General features: G+C 52.8%; 7 protein-coding genes across 7 annotated transcripts; 5 read left to right on the forward strand and 2 right to left on the reverse strand.

The window, feature by feature from the left end:
- Positions 1-462: 462 nt before the first annotated feature.
- AYO20_00442 (hypothetical protein) lies at positions 463-2778 on the forward strand (the record flags this gene model as incomplete). The annotated part of the gene is made up of 1 exon (XM_022638753.1): positions 463-2778. The coding sequence occupies one exon, from the start codon at positions 463-465 to the stop codon at positions 2776-2778; it is 2316 nt and encodes a 771-aa protein (XP_022505036.1).
- A 7757-nt stretch (positions 2779-10535) lies between these two features.
- Positions 10536-11690, forward strand: AYO20_00443 (hypothetical protein; the record flags this gene model as incomplete). The annotated part of the gene is made up of 3 exons (XM_022638754.1): positions 10536-10613; positions 10850-10913; positions 11053-11690. 3 exons carry the CDS (start codon positions 10536-10538, stop codon positions 11688-11690), a joined length of 780 nt encoding a protein of 259 aa, XP_022505037.1.
- Positions 11691-12880: 1190 nt separating this feature from the next.
- Positions 12881-13765, forward strand: AYO20_00444 (hypothetical protein; the record flags this gene model as incomplete). Its single annotated transcript, XM_022638755.1, has 2 exons — positions 12881-12982; positions 13037-13765. 2 exons carry the CDS (start codon positions 12881-12883, stop codon positions 13763-13765), a joined length of 831 nt encoding a protein of 276 aa, XP_022505038.1.
- An 808-nt stretch (positions 13766-14573) lies between these two features.
- On the forward strand, positions 14574-16535 carry AYO20_00445 (hypothetical protein; the record flags this gene model as incomplete). Its single annotated transcript, XM_022638756.1, has 1 exon — positions 14574-16535. One exon carries the CDS (start codon positions 14574-14576, stop codon positions 16533-16535), a length of 1962 nt encoding a protein of 653 aa, XP_022505039.1.
- A 1283-nt stretch (positions 16536-17818) lies between these two features.
- AYO20_00446 (hypothetical protein) lies at positions 17819-19045 on the forward strand (the record flags this gene model as incomplete). Its single annotated transcript, XM_022638757.1, has 1 exon — positions 17819-19045. One exon carries the CDS (start codon positions 17819-17821, stop codon positions 19043-19045), a length of 1227 nt encoding a protein of 408 aa, XP_022505040.1.
- A 536-nt stretch (positions 19046-19581) lies between these two features.
- On the reverse strand, positions 19582-20058 carry AYO20_00447 (hypothetical protein; the record flags this gene model as incomplete). Its single annotated transcript, XM_022638758.1, has 1 exon — positions 19582-20058. One exon carries the CDS (start codon positions 20056-20058, stop codon positions 19582-19584), a length of 477 nt encoding a protein of 158 aa, XP_022505041.1.
- Positions 20059-21864: 1806 nt separating this feature from the next.
- Positions 21865-23382, reverse strand: AYO20_00448 (hypothetical protein; the record flags this gene model as incomplete). The annotated part of the gene is made up of 1 exon (XM_022638759.1): positions 21865-23382. The coding sequence occupies one exon, from the start codon at positions 23380-23382 to the stop codon at positions 21865-21867; it is 1518 nt and encodes a 505-aa protein (XP_022505042.1).
- Between the last annotated feature and the right edge of the window lie 196 nt (positions 23383-23578).

Raw genomic sequence — 23578 nt, forward strand, 5'->3', positions numbered from 1 at the left:
TTGTCTTGCTGCACCTTTGGTTTCGTTCACCTCATGGAGGGAACAGAAACAATCAAGTCAAAGGACACAGAAAGAGTTGAGAACGAGGCTGAGAGTGAAATGCAATCTGCGGGCGGAAATGATCACCCACGTGACAAGACCAAGATATTGCCGTCCCTCACCGCCTTTGCCGCGATGGCAACTCATCTTGACATGCGCGTTCAACTGCGGCAGCGCTGGGTGGGATGTGTACACACGTTGACCAACAAACCAGACAAGCTGCAACCACATCTATCCCTTTTACGCCACAACGCAATATCGTTCCTCAGGATTACATAGGAGATGGCTTGATATTGTGACCCCCTCTGAAACCGCAACAAAGAACCAACCCAACGTCTCTGCAACCCAATTCCTCCTGGCCTTGCCCATCCCTCTCTTCGATGCGCCGGCTACAATAACAATCACCTGGCCTCGATGCCGACGATGGAAGAGATTGCTAGCGACCGCGCTGTCGACCCCGATGCGCAGGCTGCCGTGACAGACTTCCTCGACTATACTGAATATCTCCCTTCCGATCTCATTCGATCCCTGACTCTTATCCGCGGCCTCGATGACACTTATTTAAACAGTGCCTCAGTACTCAATGACCGTACCAAGCTATATGGCTCTCTTCCTAGCCTTGCGCGCCCTGCTCGTCCAAATGCACAGGAACTCCGTGCTCAGATATCCGCGAGTCTGGACAAAGCGCTGAACGCGCGGGAATCCACGTATGCAGAGGCCTGCCGTCTGTTGGACGTTGTGGACCGACATCAGAACAGATTAAAAAGCATTATCGCAAAACTAAATGCCATACCAAAGCCTCCGTCGCGGGATCCAACCCCTCAGCCGACCCCCTCAACGCAAGTCAAGCGGTCTCGGAGCGGGAGGAAGATCGAGAATAGTGCGTCCGCGAGGCTAACCCTACATCCACCTCGGGCCAATGCTGTCGCCTCTGCCATCCTCAAAAGACCCCGCGGCCGCCGTATCACGGTTCCAGGAGATGTCATGCCACCTTACGATCCCGATTCGCCCATCGCAAGCACAGAAGTCTCGGACTGGGAATCACCACCACCTTCGCCTCCACGCCCCGTCTTGAAGCTCAAACAACCTAAGCCACCGGCGCCTTCCAAACCCCCGAAACAGAAACCCCCGCCACTTGAGGAGAAGACGCGCGAATCTCGAGAAGCAACTGAGCCTTATCACAAGCCTACTCCTCCACCTGAAGATGCTGAGATAGGAAGCAAATGGAGGCCGTGGACTCATTTGACTGAGTACGAGATGTACAGACTTCGAAAGAAGATGAAGAAAAACCATGCCTGGGAGCCCAGCGATATTATGATCAGACGCGAGCTGGCAGACCGTGGTAGAGGTTGGGACAATTACTACCGGGCAAAGGCTGAAGCTCAAGCGAATGGCACAAGGTTCATCGACATCGATAGCATCGAGAAGTTGAACCCAAAAGCTGAGAGACCTGACAAGCCCGAGAACCTTGATCAGGTCGAAAGCGTAGAGAAGCCAGAGACATCAGAGACAGTGGGGAAGGTTGAGGAGGTAGTGGAGGTCTCAGCACAAGAGCCCGAGGTTTTGGAAAAGTCTGAAGACTCTGTCGCCGCGGCAGGGGTTACACCTATTCCGAAAACAAAACCGTTGAAGAAAACCGAAAAGAAGGAGAAGAAACCTGATCCTGCGCGGTCACAGGCAGCACTTGCTGCGCAAGAGGCTGAACTCGCTGCTCGAAGACTCGGGGACATTGGCTCCAAGTTTCGCACTCTGTTCACGACTCCCTTTACTTCAGCCCTGGCATCGTTGAGCCGAAGTGCCAGTACTCCAGTCCCTAATCGGCCGCCTACGACAGTGAAGAAGGTTACGGAAAAGACGTCCAAGAAGAGAAAAGCGGATGATACACCCACTTCATCGGTCTCCCCATCAGCGGAGCCTGAAGCCGCAAGAAAAAAGCAAAAAATTGCGCCTAAGCCATCGCCTCTAGCGGCGAGTCCCATCCCAGGCGTAGCCCCTACATCACCTGCCGCCACCAGCAGCGAACCTCCTCCTTCGGTCAGTACAGCAACCGTCAAGATTCCACTGAAACTCAACGTGGCAGCTGCAGCTGCAGCTCCACCACCGGGAGTGACTTCTGCCAGTGCAAGCAAAACGCCGACTCCTGCCCCAGCGACGCGTGCGGCCAGTGTTCAGCGCACTTCGGTCGCACCCAAACCAGAGGGTACACCACCGGCATCGACGACGACTTCCTCTCGACCACCATCACGGCGCTCCGCCGCGGCGTCCGTGGAGCCACAAGTGCCTACTACGAGATCCAGCCGACGGGCGTCCATGACACCCTCTCTCGCTGGAGGCCAGAAGACACCCGCCGAGAGGGAAGCATCAGGACCGAGTCCGAAAGCCATCATGGCAGTTCCTACAGCCGCGAGCCATCGAAGCAAGCGAGATGCGCCGGGAATGGTAACGCAGTCGAGTCAAGATGGAGGCGCTGCTGTGAGCGTGAGCAAGCGCAAAACGAAGCCAGCCAAGAAAGCATCGTCCACTGCCCAAATCCCACAGATCAGGATCGACGTTGATGGAAAACAAGAAATCGTGGATCCCGACGAGGAACGGTATTGTCTCTGCGGCGATGTCAGCTGGGGCGAGATGATTTGTTGTGAGTTGGACGAGAAGGCATGTTTACCCTCCTTTGCATCCCACAATGCATGCGCTCTTTCTTTTTTTGACTTGTTAATCATCTATCTCGAAGAAGTCTGCTAACTTTGTTGCTGTCCATTTAGTGTGACTTTGGCCAATGGTTTCACATGGAATGTGTATCTCTGGTGGAGTTGCCACCTCGGACGGTGAAATGGTACTGTCCTGGCGATAGGAAGAAACTTCACAAAGGAGAAGCCACCAACGGACTTGTGGGAAGAGGAATCAAATGAACATGATATGGTATGTGGGTGGTGGACGGATAAAGTCTTTTTACGAGATGATTGTGAGCCATGAGGGAGGCATCGTGTTACTTCTACTGCGCGAACTGTCTGGAGAGGCCACGCTCAGTGGTCATGGGCACCGGGAGTTGTTGGCTGCAAAAGAAAAGCACCCGCCATTCGTGACAATTGGCTGGGCACAGCACCCCTAGACATGACCGGTATATTCATAGTGGTGATAGGTACATTGCCAACATCGACATTGACATCAGCACTATTTATTCATATTAATCACAACATGCTTAGTTGTGAGAGCAAAGTGCTCCTCAAGCAGTCAGTTCGAGACAGGCACAGGCACAGGCACCGAGTCCAAGCGATCCAGGGAGGGCAAGGGAGGAGATGGCATCTTCTAAGAGTTATGCGATCTGAAGAGTGCCTGGGCTTCAATCAGTTTTGCGATTCAGTGACATCTTGATAATTAAACCGTGGTTCTTTCGGCTTTCTTTGCGCATTGTTGGGCGAACCGTTCTAAGCGTGATGGTGGGTCGTCTTGTATTTCTGGTCCCTTCGAAGCTGCATTGCATTGAGGTCGGAGATTTTGTACCCTCAACACTCGATGATGAGAGATGAAGGAGGGATTTCAACGCTGTTTCGTTGAAGATGGGAAGTCTTTGAGCAGACTTGACGAAGAATTCAATGTGTTCGTATATGTGTTGAGACTTGCCCTCTCGATAATGTCGTCTTGTGCGTATAGTGGAAAAGATGGGCTCGCAAGGCGGTGCTGTCCCCAGACCGATACACTAATTATGGTCTGGGTAGATCATCAGTGAGTTGAGAGGGTTAGTTTCGTGGTTCTGATGGAAGTAGCACCAGCAGTACCCGGCGGTGGTGATGGGGTGGTCCTGCTCTTATTCATCTCATATCGTTCGGCTGCGGAGTTCAAGCTGCAAGGTTAGATGGGGAGGTCCTGGTGGTTAGGCTCATTGTATCATAGAACAAAGATACATTCGAGCAAGGGCAGCTTCGATATGAGGACACAAGACCAACTGAGGCCAACACAATGCACGCCACGATACCGTGAACAACGCCCAGCCCGCGCTGCTAGCAATATGTCCTGAGTTTGCGGGCGTTGATTCTGGTTCTCATCTTCTGTGACGTTGTGATCAGGCCGGGAGAGGACATAGCGATGAATTGTTGGTACGAACTAGCCTCCAGCATTCTGTCACCAAGCAGCCAGATAGCACCAAAATCTTCGAATACATTTCTTTCCACCAGTCGCGGCCATCGGGTCCGTTCGTGAATCACCGTGCCAGTGTAACATTAGCAGCTGGACGCCTCTGAGGAATAATGTACACAAGCAATCCGCAGCTTTAATGCAAGAAAGGTCAAGACTGCAAAATCTGTTGAGTGTCAGAACCCACCCAACGAACCTCGTCCTGAAGTGTCAATGTCCCGAGCGAGTACTTTGATAGCAGATTTAATGCTGTCAGACACCCACCAGGTACTTTGGACATTCCAAATTGTTTTGATCAAGTCACAACCAATAACTGGATGGTTACTCGACAGATAGAGTTGATGGAGACGCTGTGTGCTTTCCGAAACCGGCACAAGATAGATCACACGAATAACCGACACCGAATATTGATGTTGTTTCACAATGCCTCCACTGGGGAGCCATGTACCTACTTTGACCCGGCTGCGTGGTCGAGACCCGGTCCTGTTGAGGAGGCTTTCTCGGAAGCATAGGAAGTGTGTCTTAGCCAGACCCTTCCGATGGAGTACTCGTAGGCAGGTAAAGGAGATCGTCCCCAGGAGGTGTCTACGAGTAGCAGTACTCGTCCGAGAGAGGAGTCATCGCCTTCGATGGTGTCTCGGAACAACTAGCTGAGGAAATATTGGACCCTTTGAGTCGATCATGGAACGCCAATCGACAAGCAACTTGAAGGTGGGATCATTGCGGACCCGCAGCAGGGGGCGCCTTTGGGGGACTATACGCGATGTGCAAGGCTGACAAGATAATTTCCGAGACCAAGCTGGTGGAATTGGAGGGAGCCGAGCTAGGACGACACATGGGAGACGAGGGTCGACCTAACATGACTTCCCCGGGGCTTGCCAAGGGAGAAGTTCATTGACAACAGTCCGCTGAGATGGACAACTTATTTCGGCCCTTTTTCATCTCAATTTCAGGGGATTTGGCTACGTTGATACAGAAGCCACTGCAGATTTGAATGTGGTTGTAAAATCGTCACGTCTCCTTAGAGTGAGGTCGCATTCCTGACTGGGATAGAAGGTGTCGTATCTGGGTGCTGTCATGCAGAAGTTCGGCGCTCTGCTAGGTATCGTGAGTGCTCAATTTTACATGGGCAAGCAAGAGGTCTGCATGTGGCGCAATTTGACTTTAACGGTGGCCCGACGACACCAGCCGGTAAGTTTCCCACAGCCACATGGTTGACTGGGTCACTTGGGAGGGATGGGGCTATCCCATTCTCCCAGCCATATCAAAGCCAATCAATCAGGGGTGAAACGCAACTGCTGAGGTCCATTCCCTAGGTGTGATAATCTGAAGTCGAAGGGACTGGTAAGTACCAAGTTGAAGGATACGAAACGTGTAACAGAAGGTCGTGTCGATGAATCGTGCGACACATTCTCGGATTATTGAGCATTGCTGCTTCAGCATTATTGTCGCTATTGTTGCCTCGAAGTTTTAGATTAACAGCCAGGCTGATGACTGACTCGGGATGCTCGCGATACTCCGGGCTCTGCCATTGCAGCACTTGTGCTGGAAAGCAAATGTTCGGGTCCAACCTCTAATCGTTAACCCACCCTGCTGATACACCGACATTCTTTCTCCTGCGTGTTTCGAACAACAAAGCCTGTTACTCGAGAGACCGAATTGCCATGTTATCCATCTCTTAGCTCTTGGAGTTTCAGCTGTGTAGCGGTGAAGTGGACTTGTCATTTTGAGTCCGGGTCTAGCAGGCGGAAGCAATCCACCCAAATCTGCCGCGTTTCTAGCTGCATTCTAGCTGCAGGAGAAAGCCCACAAGGGGGTCAGTCAGGCTGAAGCAACGAGCACAGCGCCAGCGAAAAGAGGGAAAATAATTATCAGGAACCCGTGTCATTTGTGCGGACCCCCTCTTAAATTTGTGGGATGCCAGGATGGAGGTCGCTATAGCGGCCCGTCAGGTCCGAATGCATCGCTGAATTTGTGGAGGGATGCTATACGAGAGGCGACGAGCAAGAAGGGTACGGAGTACTGTAGATGCTGACTCGAGACAAATCTGCCATTGTGAGTTAGGTTGTACTCGGTACTTGTAGTACTTTCGACACGTTACCTAAGATAATGAGATGCGACAGCATAATAGTAGTCTAAGTAGAATGGCGGTTTGTGATTAATCCTATGAGTGCATCTGAGAAACTCTGTATCTGAATGTACATAGGTAGGCTGTTGGCTTGACAAGTGGGTGTCGATATGTCAGATGCCAGTGGCCCGTCAAAGAGTAAAGCAACTCTCCGGATCCAGTAAGAGGTTCGGGAGGGACAATTGAGACAGATTGGGAGAAAAGGTTGGAGGGGATGTGTGTGTGAGTGGATGGTGGGAGTGGATACGGAGGGTGGTAAGTTGAAGGTGAGGAGGAACAGGAAGAGAAAAGTGAAAGGAGGCATCGAGGAATCGAGCCACCAAGGCATCAACTCTGATCGACGCTTCTGCAGGTACCGGGTGTACGCCGGCGCACTATGGCACGGCACAGTGGACACAGTGGGCATTGTGGGTAGAGTGGGAGTTGCCAAGGGCGCTGGGGCTCAGGCACACAAAGGGATTTCTCGAACTTGTAGGTGCCGGGCGGCTGGCACCTGCCAATGGGCCAATGCAAGCCACAGAGAGCCATCGGCACACTAAAAGCGCCCTTGCAGTTCCCCTGGTGCCCTTGGGACCCTCACTGACTTTGGGGCCGACGCGATATCTTAGGTATCGATTAACCAAAGGCCCTTGTCCCTGCCTGTTTCCCACCATAATTTTTTTTTGTTTTGTTTTCCGATTGCGCTCCTACTGGGTACTTTGTGTGGTGATTTCGTTTTGCTGAGGGTTGCATTTCTATTTCTAATCTCACATTACTCGTATGTCACCGAGCTGAGAGGATATGGCCATCCCTACCTCCGCACTGGGTTCAGCTGTTGCCTACATTGGTAGTAAAATCAATGAGTCAATCCCAGTCACTGGCTCACATTTCTTTCTGGTGTTGGCCAGTCAATCGCCCAGGCCCCAGCGATGTGGGCTCATTGCGCATCCGGGCAATCAATCATTCTCCAATGTTTCTAGCCTCCTCGTTTATTTGTTTGGCATGCTTCCATCACGCTTGCTTCTGGTCCACGCGCTTTGCCCTGGTCCTTGCCTTGGACTTTAGGCCTTTGTTTAGTTGCATTTACCCTCCGATCCCCGTCTCCTCGCCCCTCCTCGCGTCAAACTTTCTTTCTTGTCGGCGGCTCAGCTTCCATTACCAGAGTCCATGCTACTGTCACTGTCCTGTCACCCGATTTCACGTCTTGGCCAACAAACGACAGAATATCCGAATTCTTTGGACGAGTTGCCTCCCTGCCTCCCTAGATACGATTCTCCAAAGCCTAGGCCACCCCTTGCTAGAACAAACAATCTTGTCAATAGGTTCTTGTTTGCTGGTCCGTTGTCCAATGCCAACTACGGATCCCCACTTCGGAAGACAACTCGATGCGTCATCACAACGAGTAGATGCTTCCCGTTCACGGGGAACAAAGTGAAAAAGGAATTATAATACAAAGTCAAAAGTGGTGCTGCACCGTGCACAAGGACACTATGATCGGGGATCGAGTCCCTCCAATGCATCGTTGTTTTAGACGGCGATTCATGGCTGCGGCAACGTCGTGGCATCCGAGTGTTCGCAAACAATAATCCATCCCGAATCCTGCCTCCCCGTTGACTCGAGCTTCTGGATACTCGTAGTGTCGTGTGTGGGCTTTAGCTACGGATGTTGAATCCTCGGCTCCGGTCTGCTTGGTGTCTGTTCCTCCTGGGTCTTGCTGAGATAGCAACAAAAAGACTAGGCCTGATCCTCAGACTCGGTCAGCTTGCGACTCGAGAAATGGAAACAACCCCTTGGGACCCTGCTGGAACCCTTCCAAGGTTGGGATGCATCTCTAGGGCTCCCGCGGGAAGCTAGGCCTCTAGGCCACTAGGCTTCGGCGCAGGCCCCACCTGCCGCACATCCAGCCTGGAGCCCTGAAGCCCTTGGAGCAACCTGAAGCCTTGTGGCTCTCCGGGTCCCAAGAAGAAAAGCCTCTTGGAAACAAACCTGCGTATCCGAAGTGCTTAGTTCTGTGCTAACGTACCATCCGTTGAGTATCCATCCGACCAGATGGGGGTGGATAAGGGGTAGCTGCAGTTGATCTCCCTGTCCCATCCTTCTGCTATAACTATCACATTTCCTTGTCCGGCCTACAAATGTTACACGTCTTTCGCTTTCTCATCTGTTCACGACGTTCTTTGCTTTTCATAGTCCTGCATTGCCTTTCGCTTGTCATCGACCCAAATCGTGGCCCTGGCTCTCTACCGAATTGTCTAGAACTGACGCTCGACACATCACAACGGCCGCACCCCCCTAAATCAGACACGATCCTGGGCGTGTACCAAATCTATCTACCCGCAATCAATTCCTATCCGAGACTCTACGACGTCGAATAAGCTACCTGTCTAATCGGACTTGATCTCAGATCTGTCGCTCAATCCAACCAAGACATCTGCACTGGGCTGGAACTCCTTCTCTGACAGCGCGCACAAAACTCAAATTCTCAGCGCATCTCGTTTCCTCCTCGCATTCCTCCCTTGGCTCGACCAAAAAGGGCCTCTGACAAAAGATCGTTCACACACACTGCCACCTTTCCCAGGCCAGCAGTCAGCAAGCCAATTCTGTATTACATCCTTGTCTCTGGGGGCACATCACTGGACAGGAGCAAAATAGTCTACGGACTTCGCATATTACTTTGTGAGTCAGCCAAAAAGGAATCCCGTGCGCTGCCTGGCTATATAAGCCCGCGTCCGGCGTCTCCCCCTGAACTTTTTCTCGACCTCCTCATCCGCCGACTCGAGAGCTAACGCCTACCCAGCGCTCACAGACACAATGACTTCCTCATCAACGTCAGCTTCTTCAACTCCTTGCGACATGGGCCGCGGAGGGTACGACACGACAGGAGTACCCAAACCTAAGCCTCCTCCAAAATAACATCTGACGAATCCGCAATCCCATCAATCCGGCTCAAAATCGCCCCCGCAAGGGGCTTCTGGCAACATTCGCCAAATATGTTCGATTCCTCTGCCGGCCGACACAGACACTCAGTGTCCACGCATGAGCCACCAACAAGAGGGATGGGTATGCCTGGAGTTTCGCATCACCACACCAATCCCCCTGTTGGGCGCTCCGACCGAGCAGCTTGTTTCTCGACACTTTTAATCCCCCATATGCTTTTGGAACAACCGACTACCCTGTACAAGTACTGTCTCAAAAAGATTTGAGCGTTCTCGGCGACATTTTCTTACCCTTGCATGTACGGCGCTGGGAACATTTTTCTTTCGGGGACTCGACCAGCACGACCATTTCCTGTACAACCAATATTTGATGTATCAAAAAAGTGCTTTTTCTCTCGGCGTTTCACTATAGACGGAGGCTGGAATATGGAGACGGACGGCCAAAGGATGAGGAACATTGCGGCATAGATTATATGACTCAGGTCACTATTTTGGGAGTTTCGTCATGGGTCTGGAGGTAGAGGGTATGATACCGCAGCGTCGGTCATGCCAATTGCAAAAGGTTTCTGCCTGGATACCATGTTATTAACAAGATGAGATGGCCTATTCAAATGACACGAAAAGGCTCTTTTGATTCCTGTGGAGTCATCAACCAGAGGCAACAGTCAACATGTGGCTTCCTTTATCTCTCACACTGAAAGAAATTGAAATAATGTTTTGTCAATCTGTCCCTCGTAACTTGTTTGGTTTTCTGGGTTGCTGCCCAACATAGGCTGACGCAAAGGAATCAATGCTGGTTCGTCGCACGAGGCTTCAACACTCAGGGGTTGCCCCGAGGATGCTCTTTTGGAGAACTTTAGTGTGCAGGCAGAAGGGAAAATTGATTTGAGGCAAAAGATGCAGCTGCCGCAGGTGCAGGTATATCGTGCCGTAGCTGTACGGTGGATCGTAGCGACGGAAACCGTAACGGGCATCTGGCTTGCTGGGAACTCGGCATCATCCGCATCGTCAGTCTACAATCCGCTGCCACTGCTGTGATCAATCCACTTCCTAATCATCATCCCCTTTCCAAACCCGCCCTCATCCCTGGCAGATTCTGTACCCTCGAATTGTTCCTTATCCAACTCCCAGAACGACCCTTCAAACGAGAGACATTCAAGGATCATCCAAACTTGTCCACTTCCGCAGCGAATTCGTCCCCAACCTGACCACCTCAGTACCAAACTCGAGCTTCTCCTACCAAGACTATACGCTTCGTTACCGGCAAAGGGGTCTCTACATCTCCAGGCACAATCTGCACCTGAAAGAAATTTGGAAGGACTAGCATGGCCGACTCATCTTCAGCTCCCAAGCCCTCGAGCAGCGTCAAGCTTGTGCTGTTGGGAGAAGCCGCCGTCGGAAAGGTGGGTTGCGCATGGCCCATCACCCTTCCTTCCCTGGCTTTCAATAGTTCCCTGCCATGTCACATTGAAGACAACCCTGGAAGAAGTGGCTGTGGTTGTACGGTTGAGATCATGATACCTTATCCTCACGTCAATTAAAAGGGACATACACACACGATTGGAGCAGATGGGAGATATCATTCGACTTCTTTCGAGAAGATGCAAAAATAAAGGATCGTCGCTGACAGCCTGAACAGTCATCTCTAGTCCTGCGCTTTGTCAACAATGATTTCCAAGAGAACAAGGAACCCACCATTGGCGGTATGTCTACGTCCTGTCAATGTCGCATTCTCTGCTGGACTGCAGGCCCTTTTATTGTCCTTTCGGAACCGCTCTCCCCCAGCCCCTTTCCCCAGAATGATGCGATCCCTTCTGAGGTCATCAAGCTGACATTCCCTAGCGGCGTTCCTTACCCAAAAGATCTCCCTTCCCAACCGAATCATCAAGTTCGAGATATGGGATACCGCAGGCCAAGAACGCTTTGCCTCTCTCGCCCCCATGTACTACCGCAACGCACAAGCTGCGCTCGTCGTGTATGATCTGACGAAACCAACCTCGCTCGTGAAAGCAAAGCATTGGGTTGCGGAATTGCAGAGACAAGCTTCACCAGGAATCGTCATCGCCCTTGTGGGCAACAAACTAGATCTGTGCGCCGAATCGTCCGGTGAGGGCGCGGATTCTTCTCAGGAGTCGTCCTCCGCAGCAGGGGACGAAGGCGACGCCAATACCTCTGAACACGCCGAAGCTGAACCCTCTGAAACCGGGGACGCAAGGAAAATCTCTACACGAGAAGCCAAGTCATACGCAGAGGAGGAAAGCCTGCTATTCTTCGAAACGTCGGCAAAGACCGGTACGAACGTCGCGGAGGTGTTCTCGGCAATTGCGAATGCCATCCCTGAGACATCGTTGAAGGGAGCCCGAGGAGCCGCTGGTGGTGGAACACAGGCAGCGTTGTCGGGTGCAGCTCAACGAGCAGAGGAAGCGAGGGTGAACCTGGCAGACAGGGGAAAGCAGCAGAAGGACAATTGTGCTTGTTGATCTGACTGACCAAGAAGGCTAAGAGTCTGTCCCGGATGGTTGAGTTCTCGTGGCAGTCATTTACACCAACGCGCCTGTGCTTGAGTCTGAGGATGAGCTTGGTTAGTTACCCTAGCCGAGGAATAGCACGAGTCCAAGTTGGAAGTGGTGGTGAACAGAAGCAGACGAGCGGGTACCAGACATAATCGAGAATGTCGTACTCGCCTTGTGCTGAGGGACAAGGAACGCAGGTATTCGAATTGGGTTGTTGGTTGAAACGGCGACAGATGTGGCGTCTGGTGGCAAAGAGCGAAGTATTCATCTGCGGATTGCACTTGTACAAGACTTTGGACAACCCTCACAAAAGACCTAATCATCTTGCAATTAAGTATCGTTACAAGTCTATATCGTTCTGTCTTGAAACACGGTCTAATATCCCTGTCTTTTCACGCTCGTAGCTGGCATTGTGAATAAGTTCATCACAATAGAAGAACCGACAGCTGCGCCACAAATACAACTCGGCGAGCGATGGTCTCTAGACTCATAATGCCATGTCAAGGGCTATTTCGATAGCCACGGCACAGATAGCCGTGCCTTTCAAGACTCGAAAGCGGATGCTCGTTCCACTGATGCCGAATCTGTGGTATCCTCTTTTTGTCCACTCAGCCCAGGCTGCTTCGTCACTACTACCAGTCAAGTATGTCCGTACGTCAACATGCTCTTCTCGGCGGAGCCAGTGTTGACATAACATAAGTCTGGATACCTGTTTCCCCATGGGTCCCACAACTCACATCGGAATCTGGCGTCGAGTTCGTTCCCGGTTGATATGGGGTCAGCTCTCCCGAGTACTCGGGTTGCTGCTAATCGTATTCCACTTGAAGAGGGCGCTACGGAATTCCGAAACATCGGATTCTTGTTCCCCACAGTAAGCAAACACCAACTTTGTTTGAAGCTCTTAGTATCCTTACAAAAGTAGAAGTGTAGATGCACTATTCAACTCTCGCGGGAGGAAGTTGAGCCCCCCGCGCCTTGACGCGAAAGTGGAGAAACACCTTAGATTTGAACTTGTGTCACGATGACATCAGAGCTTCGGGGCTTCTCTGGAAAGACAAGATTCTCTTCAAGTCGCACATCTAACTCTGTCTGCAGTCATACGAAGATCAAAGCCTCTACGTTCATTTTCCATCGTGCAGCTCGAATCTGGCGCCAAAATGGCTGATCGGGTGAAGCAAGTTGCTGCCGAAGAGGCAGACCACGTTCGAAAGATGACTCGCGAGGCTGTGGAGTCGCGGGCCTACCTCTATCCCATTAAGGTAAGGAAGACTCTTCTCCCGCAGCCAGCATCGCACTGTTCTGACGGTGAACAGGGTATTTTCTACTTCGTCTCTCATAAAGATTTGTGGAAACCATTGACTTCCAAACTGGGTCCGACGATCACGCTGAGTATCGGGGTGACCACGTTCATGTTCCTCGTGGCGTACGTGCCTCAAGCAGCCATCATGGCGTTCACTTCTGGGCCTGTCGCCGCGATTACAGCGGCCTTACTTACGCTCAGCGAGAGTTCAACCCTCATCAACCTCCTCTCGAGAACCTTTTTGATCGAAGAGGCGTTGATCGACACCTTTGACGGCACCCTCCTTTCTCGAGATTGCACCAATCTAGTTGAGGAAGGCAGGCAAATAAAAGCTGGAGGGGATAACATTGCCAGACTGGGAAAGCTGCTCAAGCGCCCATTCGCCAAATTCACACCCAATGCCATCATCCGATACCTCATCTACCTGCCACTCAACTTCATTCCCGTAGTTGGCACCCTCGTTTTCATAGTTCTTCAAGGCAAACGAGCAGGGCCAGCCGCGCATACACGATACTTTCAGCTCAAGGAGTGGAACAAGAGACAGAGGGAGATGCATATCGCGGAACATCGCGGAGCATATACCGCATTTGGAGTGGCAGCCTTTCTGCTCGAGATGGTTCCCTTTGCAAATCTTATCTTCGCATTCACAAATACTGTGGCAGCAGCTCTATGGGCTGCGGATATCGAGAAGAATGCCACCACAGCCCCAAATGTCCGGGAGCTGGCGAAGAAGGCTGAGTGATGACGACTTTGGGAACATTGGGCTCAGACGTGCTATTGAGACAGCCTTGAACAGGGCTACACAAACCGTGAAGGCGTCCATGGACTTAGAACGGAGCGACCGGTGACGGGGTAAGCAGAAGGCAACAAAGGTTGGAAGTGTATGAATTATTTCTGGAACACTGGTGAGGCGGTGGCAACCCCAATGACAGTTGAAACGACTACTCTTTCCATGGAATTGGGAGCTGTGTGCAACCATGGATCTGTCTCTGTCCATCCTCGGCAGAGGACAAGGGGTCATATGAAGTGAAGCACGCGGTAATAAGCCTGGAGGCTGATTTCATCAAGCCCTTTGGAGTTGAGAAACTCACACCTTGAAATGAAAATGGCACATTCCGTGGTGAACATAAGGACAAACCAACATCCTCCCATCGTCGTGTCGAAATGGCAGTCTACTGTATCCATCTGGATTCACCTGGAATTGTTTACCCTTCACATTACATGACCCAAAAGTCTATACCATTTTTTCCCGATCTAGATTCACGCAGGCAAATTCTGCCGGACCTCGTTGTTTGTTGATCAGTCGTCGACCACCTAAACACCGCGCTCTGGTTCTCACTTCCTGCCTTCCTCTCACCCCCGAAAACTGAACAACATCTACTCTTACTGTATCAAAGAAATAAGCCTTGTCGTCAGCATCGTCACTCTCTATCGTCAGACTGGAACCGGCTGGCTCGGTCATCGCGCGTCATTCATTGGCAAGCAGGTGAGTGTCACGAGAGTCGTCGGCAAGAGACGTGGGTACTGATCAAAGGAATATAGATTGCGCCATGCGCTCCTTCTTCTCCTCGTCCAGCTTGATGCTGCTGATCTATCTTTTCCTCTCTCTTCTTTATCTTTCCGCCGCCTATCCACACAGCTTCCATGAATTGCATCCGGGTCTCGCAGGTCGAGATGGACCAGCTCGGACCACTAAATATCCTATCCCCTACAAAGCCAGAATCAGCTCCGTCTATGCAAACTCAGCCACTCCTTGCTCTGGTGCTCATTGCGCCGTTGCCACCCCTCTCCCTGGAAGCCTACCTTGTAACGCTGTGAATGGCTCGACTATTGTCAGTGCTGCTCCCAATGGCGCCAAATACACACTTATCTGTGATGGGGACTTTCCCGCTCAAAACATCTACCCCTTTGTTCTGGCTGGTTCTTTCGAAGAATGTTTGGCACAGTGCGAAGCCTACAACAAGAAAAATCTTAGCGATACCCATTGCGCCGGGTTCGTCTTTGCACCAGACCGCGTTGACGACGCAGATGACTGCTATCTAAAGTCCTCTTTGGATAATCCGAGCTCAGCAACAATTCATCTGGTCGGCGCGACAGTCATTCCTTCAGCTTCAGGCTGCTCTTCGCCAACTGCTTCCCCTCCTGTGCTGATGCCTCGTTCCAGCCTCGGGGACTCTACGCCTTCGCTTCGTGTAGGAGACTTCAGATTGCTCGGTAGCTCCACAAACAAGCCTACGACACAATATGTGAGCCATGTGCCTGCAAGCCCACAGAAGCTTGCGAGCAATCTCTTGGTCCCAGGGATCAACACCGACCTCATCACACAATACCCAATAGCAGATGACACAGGGTCCTGGACCTCCAACCATGTGCACACCGACGCAAAATTGGCAGACATGAAGGTCGTACCCCATATGTCTCGTGATGGTGGGAAAGGGGGGACGATCAACGGGACTCATCTTTTCATCTTTTGCGACACTGCCAGTTTCCAGATCGATCAAACCTCAGGCAGCAGCCAGATGGTCGGGTTTGTGTCAAGCTCGGTAGCCACAGATGACGGAATGAAGGCCCTTTATGGAGGGCCACTCAATCTCGTGGACAATGTTGGCGAATGGCAGGATGACGTTGGCAGAATGCGAGGGTTTGCTCCCATGACGACCGGAGAAGAATCCTTCAACATTGATCTGTCCGGGAATGGGTATCGATATGCAGTATGGCCTGAATCTTCCCTGATCCCGCTCAACGCAAGCCATGCTTTGCTTTACCCAGCACTGGTGTATGATGTTGTAGATATGACCACACAGGCGGCAGTCTTTAATGACGTTGGCAACTCTATTCTTTTGGTCTCTGTCGATCCAACTTATGGGCCGTCTGCCGACCGTGTTGTTCGACAGCTCTACAACCAAGACCAAGTCTCCTTTGGGACTTTGGGCGGGATGCGTTCCTGGGGGCCCTCTGGGTCTGGCGGCAATGATGGCCACATTTACCTCTTTGGAAAAGGCGACAATGGCGTCCTTGTGGCGAGAACCATTCCAACTGGATACACCGACTTGTCGACCTACGAATACTGGAACGGTGGCTCCTGGGTCAAAGATGTACCCTCGTCCAACTCGACGGCTGTTATGCTCGATGTCTTGGTTCAAGATCTAGACGTCATCTATGTCCCTGCCATGCGGGGTTTTCTCATGGTTTACCTCAACACTCTGGCTGACAATACTTTCTATTACCGCTATTTGGACCTCGACCTGAATGGGGAGGGCAAGGATCTCGACATGGAAAACATTGTGAATGCCAAGTGGTCTGACGAGCAAGTCCTCGCCAAGATCGATTCTCCTGCCCAGGGTTATATCTACGCTGGTGGTGTGCATGCGGGATACTTTGGTGCCGAAGACGTGTCCAACGGAGGGTGGAAGATGCTGATTACTTGGACGGAGCATACCGGTCAAGACGCCGCATCCCCAGAATCGGGCTATGCACATAAATCGGCCTACGTCCAGCTCAATCTTGGTTGAAACTACCTCGCAATCATCGACGGCATCTGTGAGCCTCAACTCAACTGAGCGGAGTGACTCGAGGGCACGGACTGATACGCCTGGTTATGGAATATGATGTGCGCGACCATTGCGGTTCACCACATTCGCCATGGATACACCACATTCGGCGTGATCTGGTTTTGGAATACTCTTTATTCACTTGCGCCACTGGGATGTCGTTCGGCCGCGAAAGGAAGGCACATGATGGAGAGCCTTTCCAGCGATTCATGATTGATGAGTTACGCCTTGTTCTGACGCCGATCCCCTTGATGTACCGCAAATGCTAGGCGGATACGTAATGTCACGAGTAAATAGCTGCCCATGAGATGAAATCAATACAGTGATTTTGACCAATGCCGCCCAATGCTTTTGCTGTACAAATGTTTCGATGTAGACAGTAGGTAACGACCTCGTACGCATGTAGATCAAACCTTGTGCGAACTGCACCTGGAATGCCAGAAAATTGTTTTTGTCAGACGATAAGTACTCTCCATCAACATTCACTTATTTTCGGTATTACTGAATCCAATGGAGACTCGTCACCAATTTTCAATCACTCTTGCTTGCCATTCCTCCGAACCGTTCTCGGTTCTGCGACAAAATGCCTGCCTGGCCGCCTGGTCCACTGGACCACTGAGACTTGCTTGTTTTCCTGCTACCTTGCTACCCTGCCACCACTGCTGATGTATCCGGCCGATCCTCGTCCTCTCTTTCATTCATCATCCCTGCAAGGCCTTCCCCGCGCCGCCCAGCCACGCCAGGGGACCACAATTTGCGGGACAGCTTTTCGTTCTCCTCCCCTGGTTTTTTTGGTTTGAGGGGTAAAGTAAGCATGGTGGGCGAGCGAACAGTGTCGTATCCAGCAGACGCAGAGCTATCATGCGGCCGTCCGCAAGATGCTGGTGGAATCCCGCCGAAGCACGGCATATCGTCAAGCGAGACGAGGGGGGATGAACAAGAAAAAATGAGAACGACAATAAATAATCTTCTGAGATATATCCCAATCAACCTGCGTCTCTCTGTCAAATCTGGTCTTTCTGCTCTTTCCCCCCCTCTATCTGACGGCTACATCGGGAGGCCGCGATCGAGAGTTTGCTTATTCAGAGATCCATATTTGGTTTCGTACGTAGGAGGCTTGTTTGATCAGTACTCTTGCACTCTCCGGGTGTACGGCGACGGACGGGTGCAAGACTGCAGATAGAAGAAAAGAACACCACAAACCCCAAGTCGAGATATTGCACCTCACCACGTCAAAATCCGCAATGGCTGGAGTCGCAAACGGTGCGTCCTCGACAGATGCGGCACCTCCGCAGCTTCAAGATCCTGGGTCATACCCTCTGGCCGCACAGATTCCCCTGAAGGAATTCCAGCTCCCAGACTTCCCTCCGCATGCTTCTCGTCTGAGAGAACTCACGTTCACCGCCGACATCAAGCTCGACGAGTACCAAACCATGGTGCAGACCCATAGCGACGCCATCGTGACTCAAGCACCACTGCCAGATCTGCCGAAATCCATCACGCATCTTACCTTTGAGCTCTTTGGGTTGGGCTTCCCTGGCACACCACCCTTTCTGACTCGACTTGCCCGCTCCTTGCCAAATGTTCGGAGTGTCACATTCTTCAGCTGCTTGATCGACGGTCTTGATGAGGCGTCCCGAAAGGATGCAGAAAAGTTTTTCGAGTGTCTGCCGAATCTGCAAGAACTGCATATCATTGATTCATTCGCACGACCCGGGTTTTTCAAGAGTGTGGGTGCGATCCTCGAAGATCGTGCCAAGGGGAGCGCTGGTGAGGGATTGAAACTTGTCGAAGTCAGCTACACGTTTCGTGGACACGAAGACAGCGACTTCCTAGCCCGAGTGCAAGGAGAGGAACTGCCCAACCTTATTGTCAAGGGCCTGGTGGGTGCCAGCTTTGACTTTGTCCCTGAACGGCAGGATCAGCTCGCCGAAGACGCTGAGGCGGCTGAAGGGGAAGCCGGGAAAGAGAAGAAGGCCGTCAACGAAGGGATTCTGCCGTTTGCCAGCGACGGACGAGCACCTACCGCGGCGAGGAAGAGGTTCGAGAGTCTGAGCTTTGGAGGCCAGTTGAAGAGCTTGAAGATCCTGAATTTGGCCATGTGGTCGCTCCGTCCCGTCGAGGTGGGTGAGGTGGCCTATGCATGTGCGGGAGGCGAGCAACCTGGTCTGGTCGACATCACCGTCAGCGTTCTTCTCGAAGAAGGCTGGGCCAGCAAATTGGCCGAAGGTCTGCAGTATAAGGGAGTGGCTTCGGTGTTGGAGGGGATCGAGATTGTCGGAGTGCCCGACAAAGCCAAGGAGGAAGGGGAGGACTGGAAATCTGGTCTGGCCGTGGCGAGCCTGGCCGATGTCGAGAAGATTGCCGCCGGGTGTCCGAAGCTCGGCAAGTTTGGAATGAGCATCCTCAAGGTGAAGAGTGCGCCGAACGTGATATTCCTAAAGGAGGGAGGTTCCTGGGTGCAACGATAAAGCGTCGGTGGGACTCGAGGAGGGAACAGGTAGATTGGAAAAGCATGCCGTGCTGTAGTCTGCAATGCGATGGTTGATATCACCCTCCCCGCTGTGGCGAAACCAGACACAAAGGTATATACAACTTCAGGAAGGGAGGAAGGTTAGCAGTATTCATGAATGCCACTTCATTTCCAATCCCTATGATGGAGCCGTAGGGTCGTGGCTTGTTCATGCCCTAGACGCTGTGCTGGTGGGTGACGAAGAAAAAGACAACAGCTGGATCATTGAAGAAGACTTGGGAACCTATCAAGTTTTGTTGGTCTGTCTGTTTGTCTATTTGCCAGAGTCTATCCGTTAACGCCAGGACCTTCCTAGCTCTGCTAGCTCTGGCCAGGTTCTACTCCCCTGTGTGTGTGCATTCCGCCAGTCCACGCTATGTCGTGTTGACAAAAGTCCCTGTGACCGTTTCTCCATCGCCGAATGTATCTGACTCGGCCACAACCACCACAGCTGACAAATCTGACAGAAGCATATGAAGCCGCAACGTGGAAGACTCATCTCCGATCCCGACTGCTCGAGGACCCACTGCCCTTACTACCGACATAATGCTTGGATTGAGTCGACGTATACGACGGAGAACCCGACCTCATCCCTGCGACCGAGGCCGAGACGCCCATCTCTGGCTTGGGGTCGTTCAACGACGTGGGGTTCTGATCGACCGACGACGTGCTGGCATATTCCGACCCGCAATTGCACGAGTAGTGGTCGGACTGGTTCCCGCAGTATGCACACTTTGGCATTTTGGAATGCTTGCGCGGATTTGGAGTGGTCGGATGTCTGCTCGACGTCCTGTTCTTCTCGAGGATCTGCGTCGTAGACGTATATTTACTCTCGCTTGGTTGTCTCTTTCCCGTGGCTTTCTTGACGGGCTTGGTACACGCGTTGTTGTATGGGTGTGAGTATGAGGAGGAGAAGGGCGAGAGATGGAATCCAGCGCCAGACCCGGATCGGCTTTTATACTGGTCGTCCATTCTTTATCACTGGTATTCGTTTGAGATGTTGTTGGCGTTTGGTAAGTGGCGATTGTTCGCTGCTCGAGGTGACAACGATCCTGATGGTCGAGGCAAAATGCAAGGTCGTTCGTGACAAAAAGTGTACACACCACACGACAAGAACCGTGACAGCAAGGAAAGGATCCTAGGACCATGAACTTGCAGTGGCGATGACGAGGTGTTATGGTAAGTGATGGATGTGCGCGGCGGAGGCGAGGTGAAGAGTCGAGTTCGATATATCTATCTAATCCAGCAGCACTTTTTTTCAAAACACACGAGATGTGCACCGTCCACCTGTTATCCAGCGGGTAATGCCTGATTGACTGACTTGACTTGACAACTCGAGGATCCGCACCCAGCGATGGCGGGAGCGAGGATGAGGGCGGTGAAAATGTCAGACATCACGAAGTAAAGAGTCCACTCGGGACACTGCCTTTTGTGTGGAAGAGGCGAAGATGCGGTTGAGGATACACAACGACTCGACCATGGCGAGGGAGGTGGGAGGCACCGTGTCACTGTCACTCTCAACGTCGGGACGGGACCATTTCCTTGCCCTGCGATCCCCTCCCCCTCCCTGGCCCTGACAGGACGAGTTGGGGTCGGTCGGTTTCAGCATCTTCACCACTCTGTCTGCTTCTCGAAAAATCCGCGAGCCGCTGCTGTGTCACCTTCGCGCCGAAGACGGATGACGAACGACAAACGACGAACGGCGACGGCACGACCTGCCCTTGTTTGCTTGTCAAACAAATCCTCGTCTCTGAGGTGGCACCTCACCTCTCTCTCCCCATACCTTGTACCCAGATACGTGAGGTGTCGGTGATGGGACCGTCAATCCGACCCAATTTGATCGATCTGGTCCTGTCCAACGACCAAAGGTCCGTCAATCTATAAACAACGGCATGGCGAATAGATCTCGGATCTCGATCACTCTGTGTGTGCGCACACAAGAGTGGCCCTTCCGTCCGCCCGCCCGTCGATTGCTACCTAGGTAGTTGATGTGATGTGGTGTAGGTACCACAATCGATTCGATTCGAATCGAAGTCCAGACTCTCGGTACTTGTGTGCGTGTGTGACACATTTGAATCGGTTCTCGAGCATCGGTTCTCTGGGGACGACGCTCGCCAGCTGAATTAAGATGTCCATTTGGAAGAAACTGTTGACGGTTGAGGCGAGGCGAGGGTTTGGAATAACTTGTCAGAGTCGAGACCGTCGAAGTTGGTGCAGGTGCGGAGAGGCGAGCGGTTAGGCTGCCCACGCGCAGCTATCGGTCGAGCAAAGCTATACGGCGATGTGTGAGTCTGTGACCCGCACACGCTCATGCGAAGAAGTATCGATGATGAGTGATCGGAATGATTGGGGAACACGTACCAAGAACTCCAGTACCAACCAGTGTCCAGGTCTCAATGGTGTGGGACTACCTACCTATGATCGGGAAATACGACTTTGTGTGCTCTCCAAGCCTAGGATCACAGGAACTAAAGGGTAGAGTGGACTTTGACGATACCCGACCAGTATCACCGCCGAGGGGCTCAGAGTGACGAGGCGGTGCCGACACTGGCGACTGGGAATGTCCTTAGGAATGTTGTGCCAAAGACCTGTCATGCCTGCCCTTGTCTGACTGAGTACTGACTGATGTGTCTCGCAACGAAGAAATTCCAATTTTCCCTTTCTCCATCCTATACACCGCCTTGTCACCAACCGCGGAACATCCAGTGAGTGGCTCCTCGGACAAAGGCGGTGTGTGAGTGTGTGTGGGAGAGCAAGAGAGGGAAAGAGAGAACAGCTTCAGACAACGATAGGACACCCAACCGCGCCCTCCAACAAGGCAATCAACTCTCTCACGTCGCCCAGCGTGTCCAACCCCAAAACGCAATTTTCGATCTGCTCCCTTCGCTCCTCGTCGAGCAAGTCCTGCACCAGCATGCGCCACTTTGTCACAATATCCTCGTCGGTCGCGGGGGGCATGATGCCCTTGGGGCCCTCGACCGTGGCCTCGACCGTTTCTTGGCTTGAAAACCGCACCGTCACCACGGTCCGCCACCCCTTGCGCCGGTCGCTATCAAACTCTGGGTTGTGCGTCGGGGTGATTTTGGCCATGAGCGCGCGCAGCTGAGGGCGGTTGAGCCGGTCGGCGCCGAACTGCGCCATCAGCACCGTGCGGTCGACCAGCTGCGCCGCGGCGGCGTACTGAATCGACATCTGCGCGGCCGTCGGGGTCAGCGGCTTGTCCGGCGGGGCGGTCCAGCCGCCGTGCTCAAAGGCCGGCTTCGAGTGCTGCGTCGTAATGGCCTCGATCTTGTCCAGGTTGTCGGCCGCGAAGAGCGACTCGTGCTCCCGCTGCAGCTTCTCGATGCAGTCGATCGTCCCGTGCAGCGCTGCCATGGCCGCGTGCAGCTTGATCCGGATCCCCTGCAGTTCCCACCTCTCGCCGAGCCCGCTGACCAGCTCGTCAGGGAGGGACTTGAGCGTGAACTTGGTCACTCCTTCAGAGAACATGGACAAAAACCCGCCGTACGGCGTCTCGTAAACCTCCTGGATCCCCGTGTACCCTTCCTTGGCGAGCAGGGCGGCAAAGAGCCCGTTGCGCGACGCGAACCCGTGTTGCATGCGTTTGGCCATGGAGCCGAACTGCGCCGACATCAGGCCTCCTGCTTGTGTGCAGGCTATCCCCAGCGCGGACTCCACATGTCCAGGCGGCAAGCCCAGAAGGGAGGACACTGCCGCGGCAGACGCCGAGGGTCCTTGTACGGCACCCGAGTGCCAGCCACGAGAGAGGAGGTCAGCGCCATGGAGGGCCAGTCCGACTCGAGGCCCGACTTCGCAGCCGACGATAAACGCCCTGAGGTAGTCCTGGCCCGAGAAGGTGTACGAAGTGTCCGCCTCGACGGCGGCGAACAGCGCGGGGACGAGAATGGAGCACGAGTGCAACGGCGCCGTGGAGTGGTAGTCGTCGAGCTCGAAGCCCTGGATGAAGGTGCTGTTCAAGATACTCGCTGCGAGCGGGGACAGTTTTTTGTTGACGCCACCCCAGCCGATGACGGTGCACTGGCCCTCGGGCTCCATGTTGAAGATGGCGCGCGCCGCGATCTCGGACCAGGGGAGGTGCGCGGCGACCAGGCCGCAGGCGATGCCATCGAGGATCAGGTACTTTGCGCGCCGCACCACGTCGTCGGGGATCGAGTCGATGGTGATGTCGTGGATCCAAGTGCACAGTCTGCCCGTGACGCTGGACGGGTTGCTCACGGCGGTAGGGTCGTGCGATGTCTCGTCCTGTTCTGCCGTCGCCTTTGAATGGGGAGACATGGTGCCTCGGGTATCTCTCCTATGGCTGTGCGATGTCAATGATGAACGATGGACGAGGTATGGGTAGTCGAGTTGTCTTCTAATGAATTTCACAGTGGACTTGAACCTGGGGTCGACGTAGACGTAGTCTTAGACCATCACTGCACTCATACAAAGAAGATCCACAGCGATAAACCCTAGGAATATATACTTCCCA

The sequence above is a fragment of the Fonsecaea nubica genome (genome assembly GCF_001646965.1).
Source record: "Fonsecaea nubica strain CBS 269.64 chromosome Unknown Scaff2, whole genome shotgun sequence".
Taxonomy (NCBI): domain Eukaryota; kingdom Fungi; phylum Ascomycota; class Eurotiomycetes; order Chaetothyriales; family Herpotrichiellaceae; genus Fonsecaea; species Fonsecaea nubica.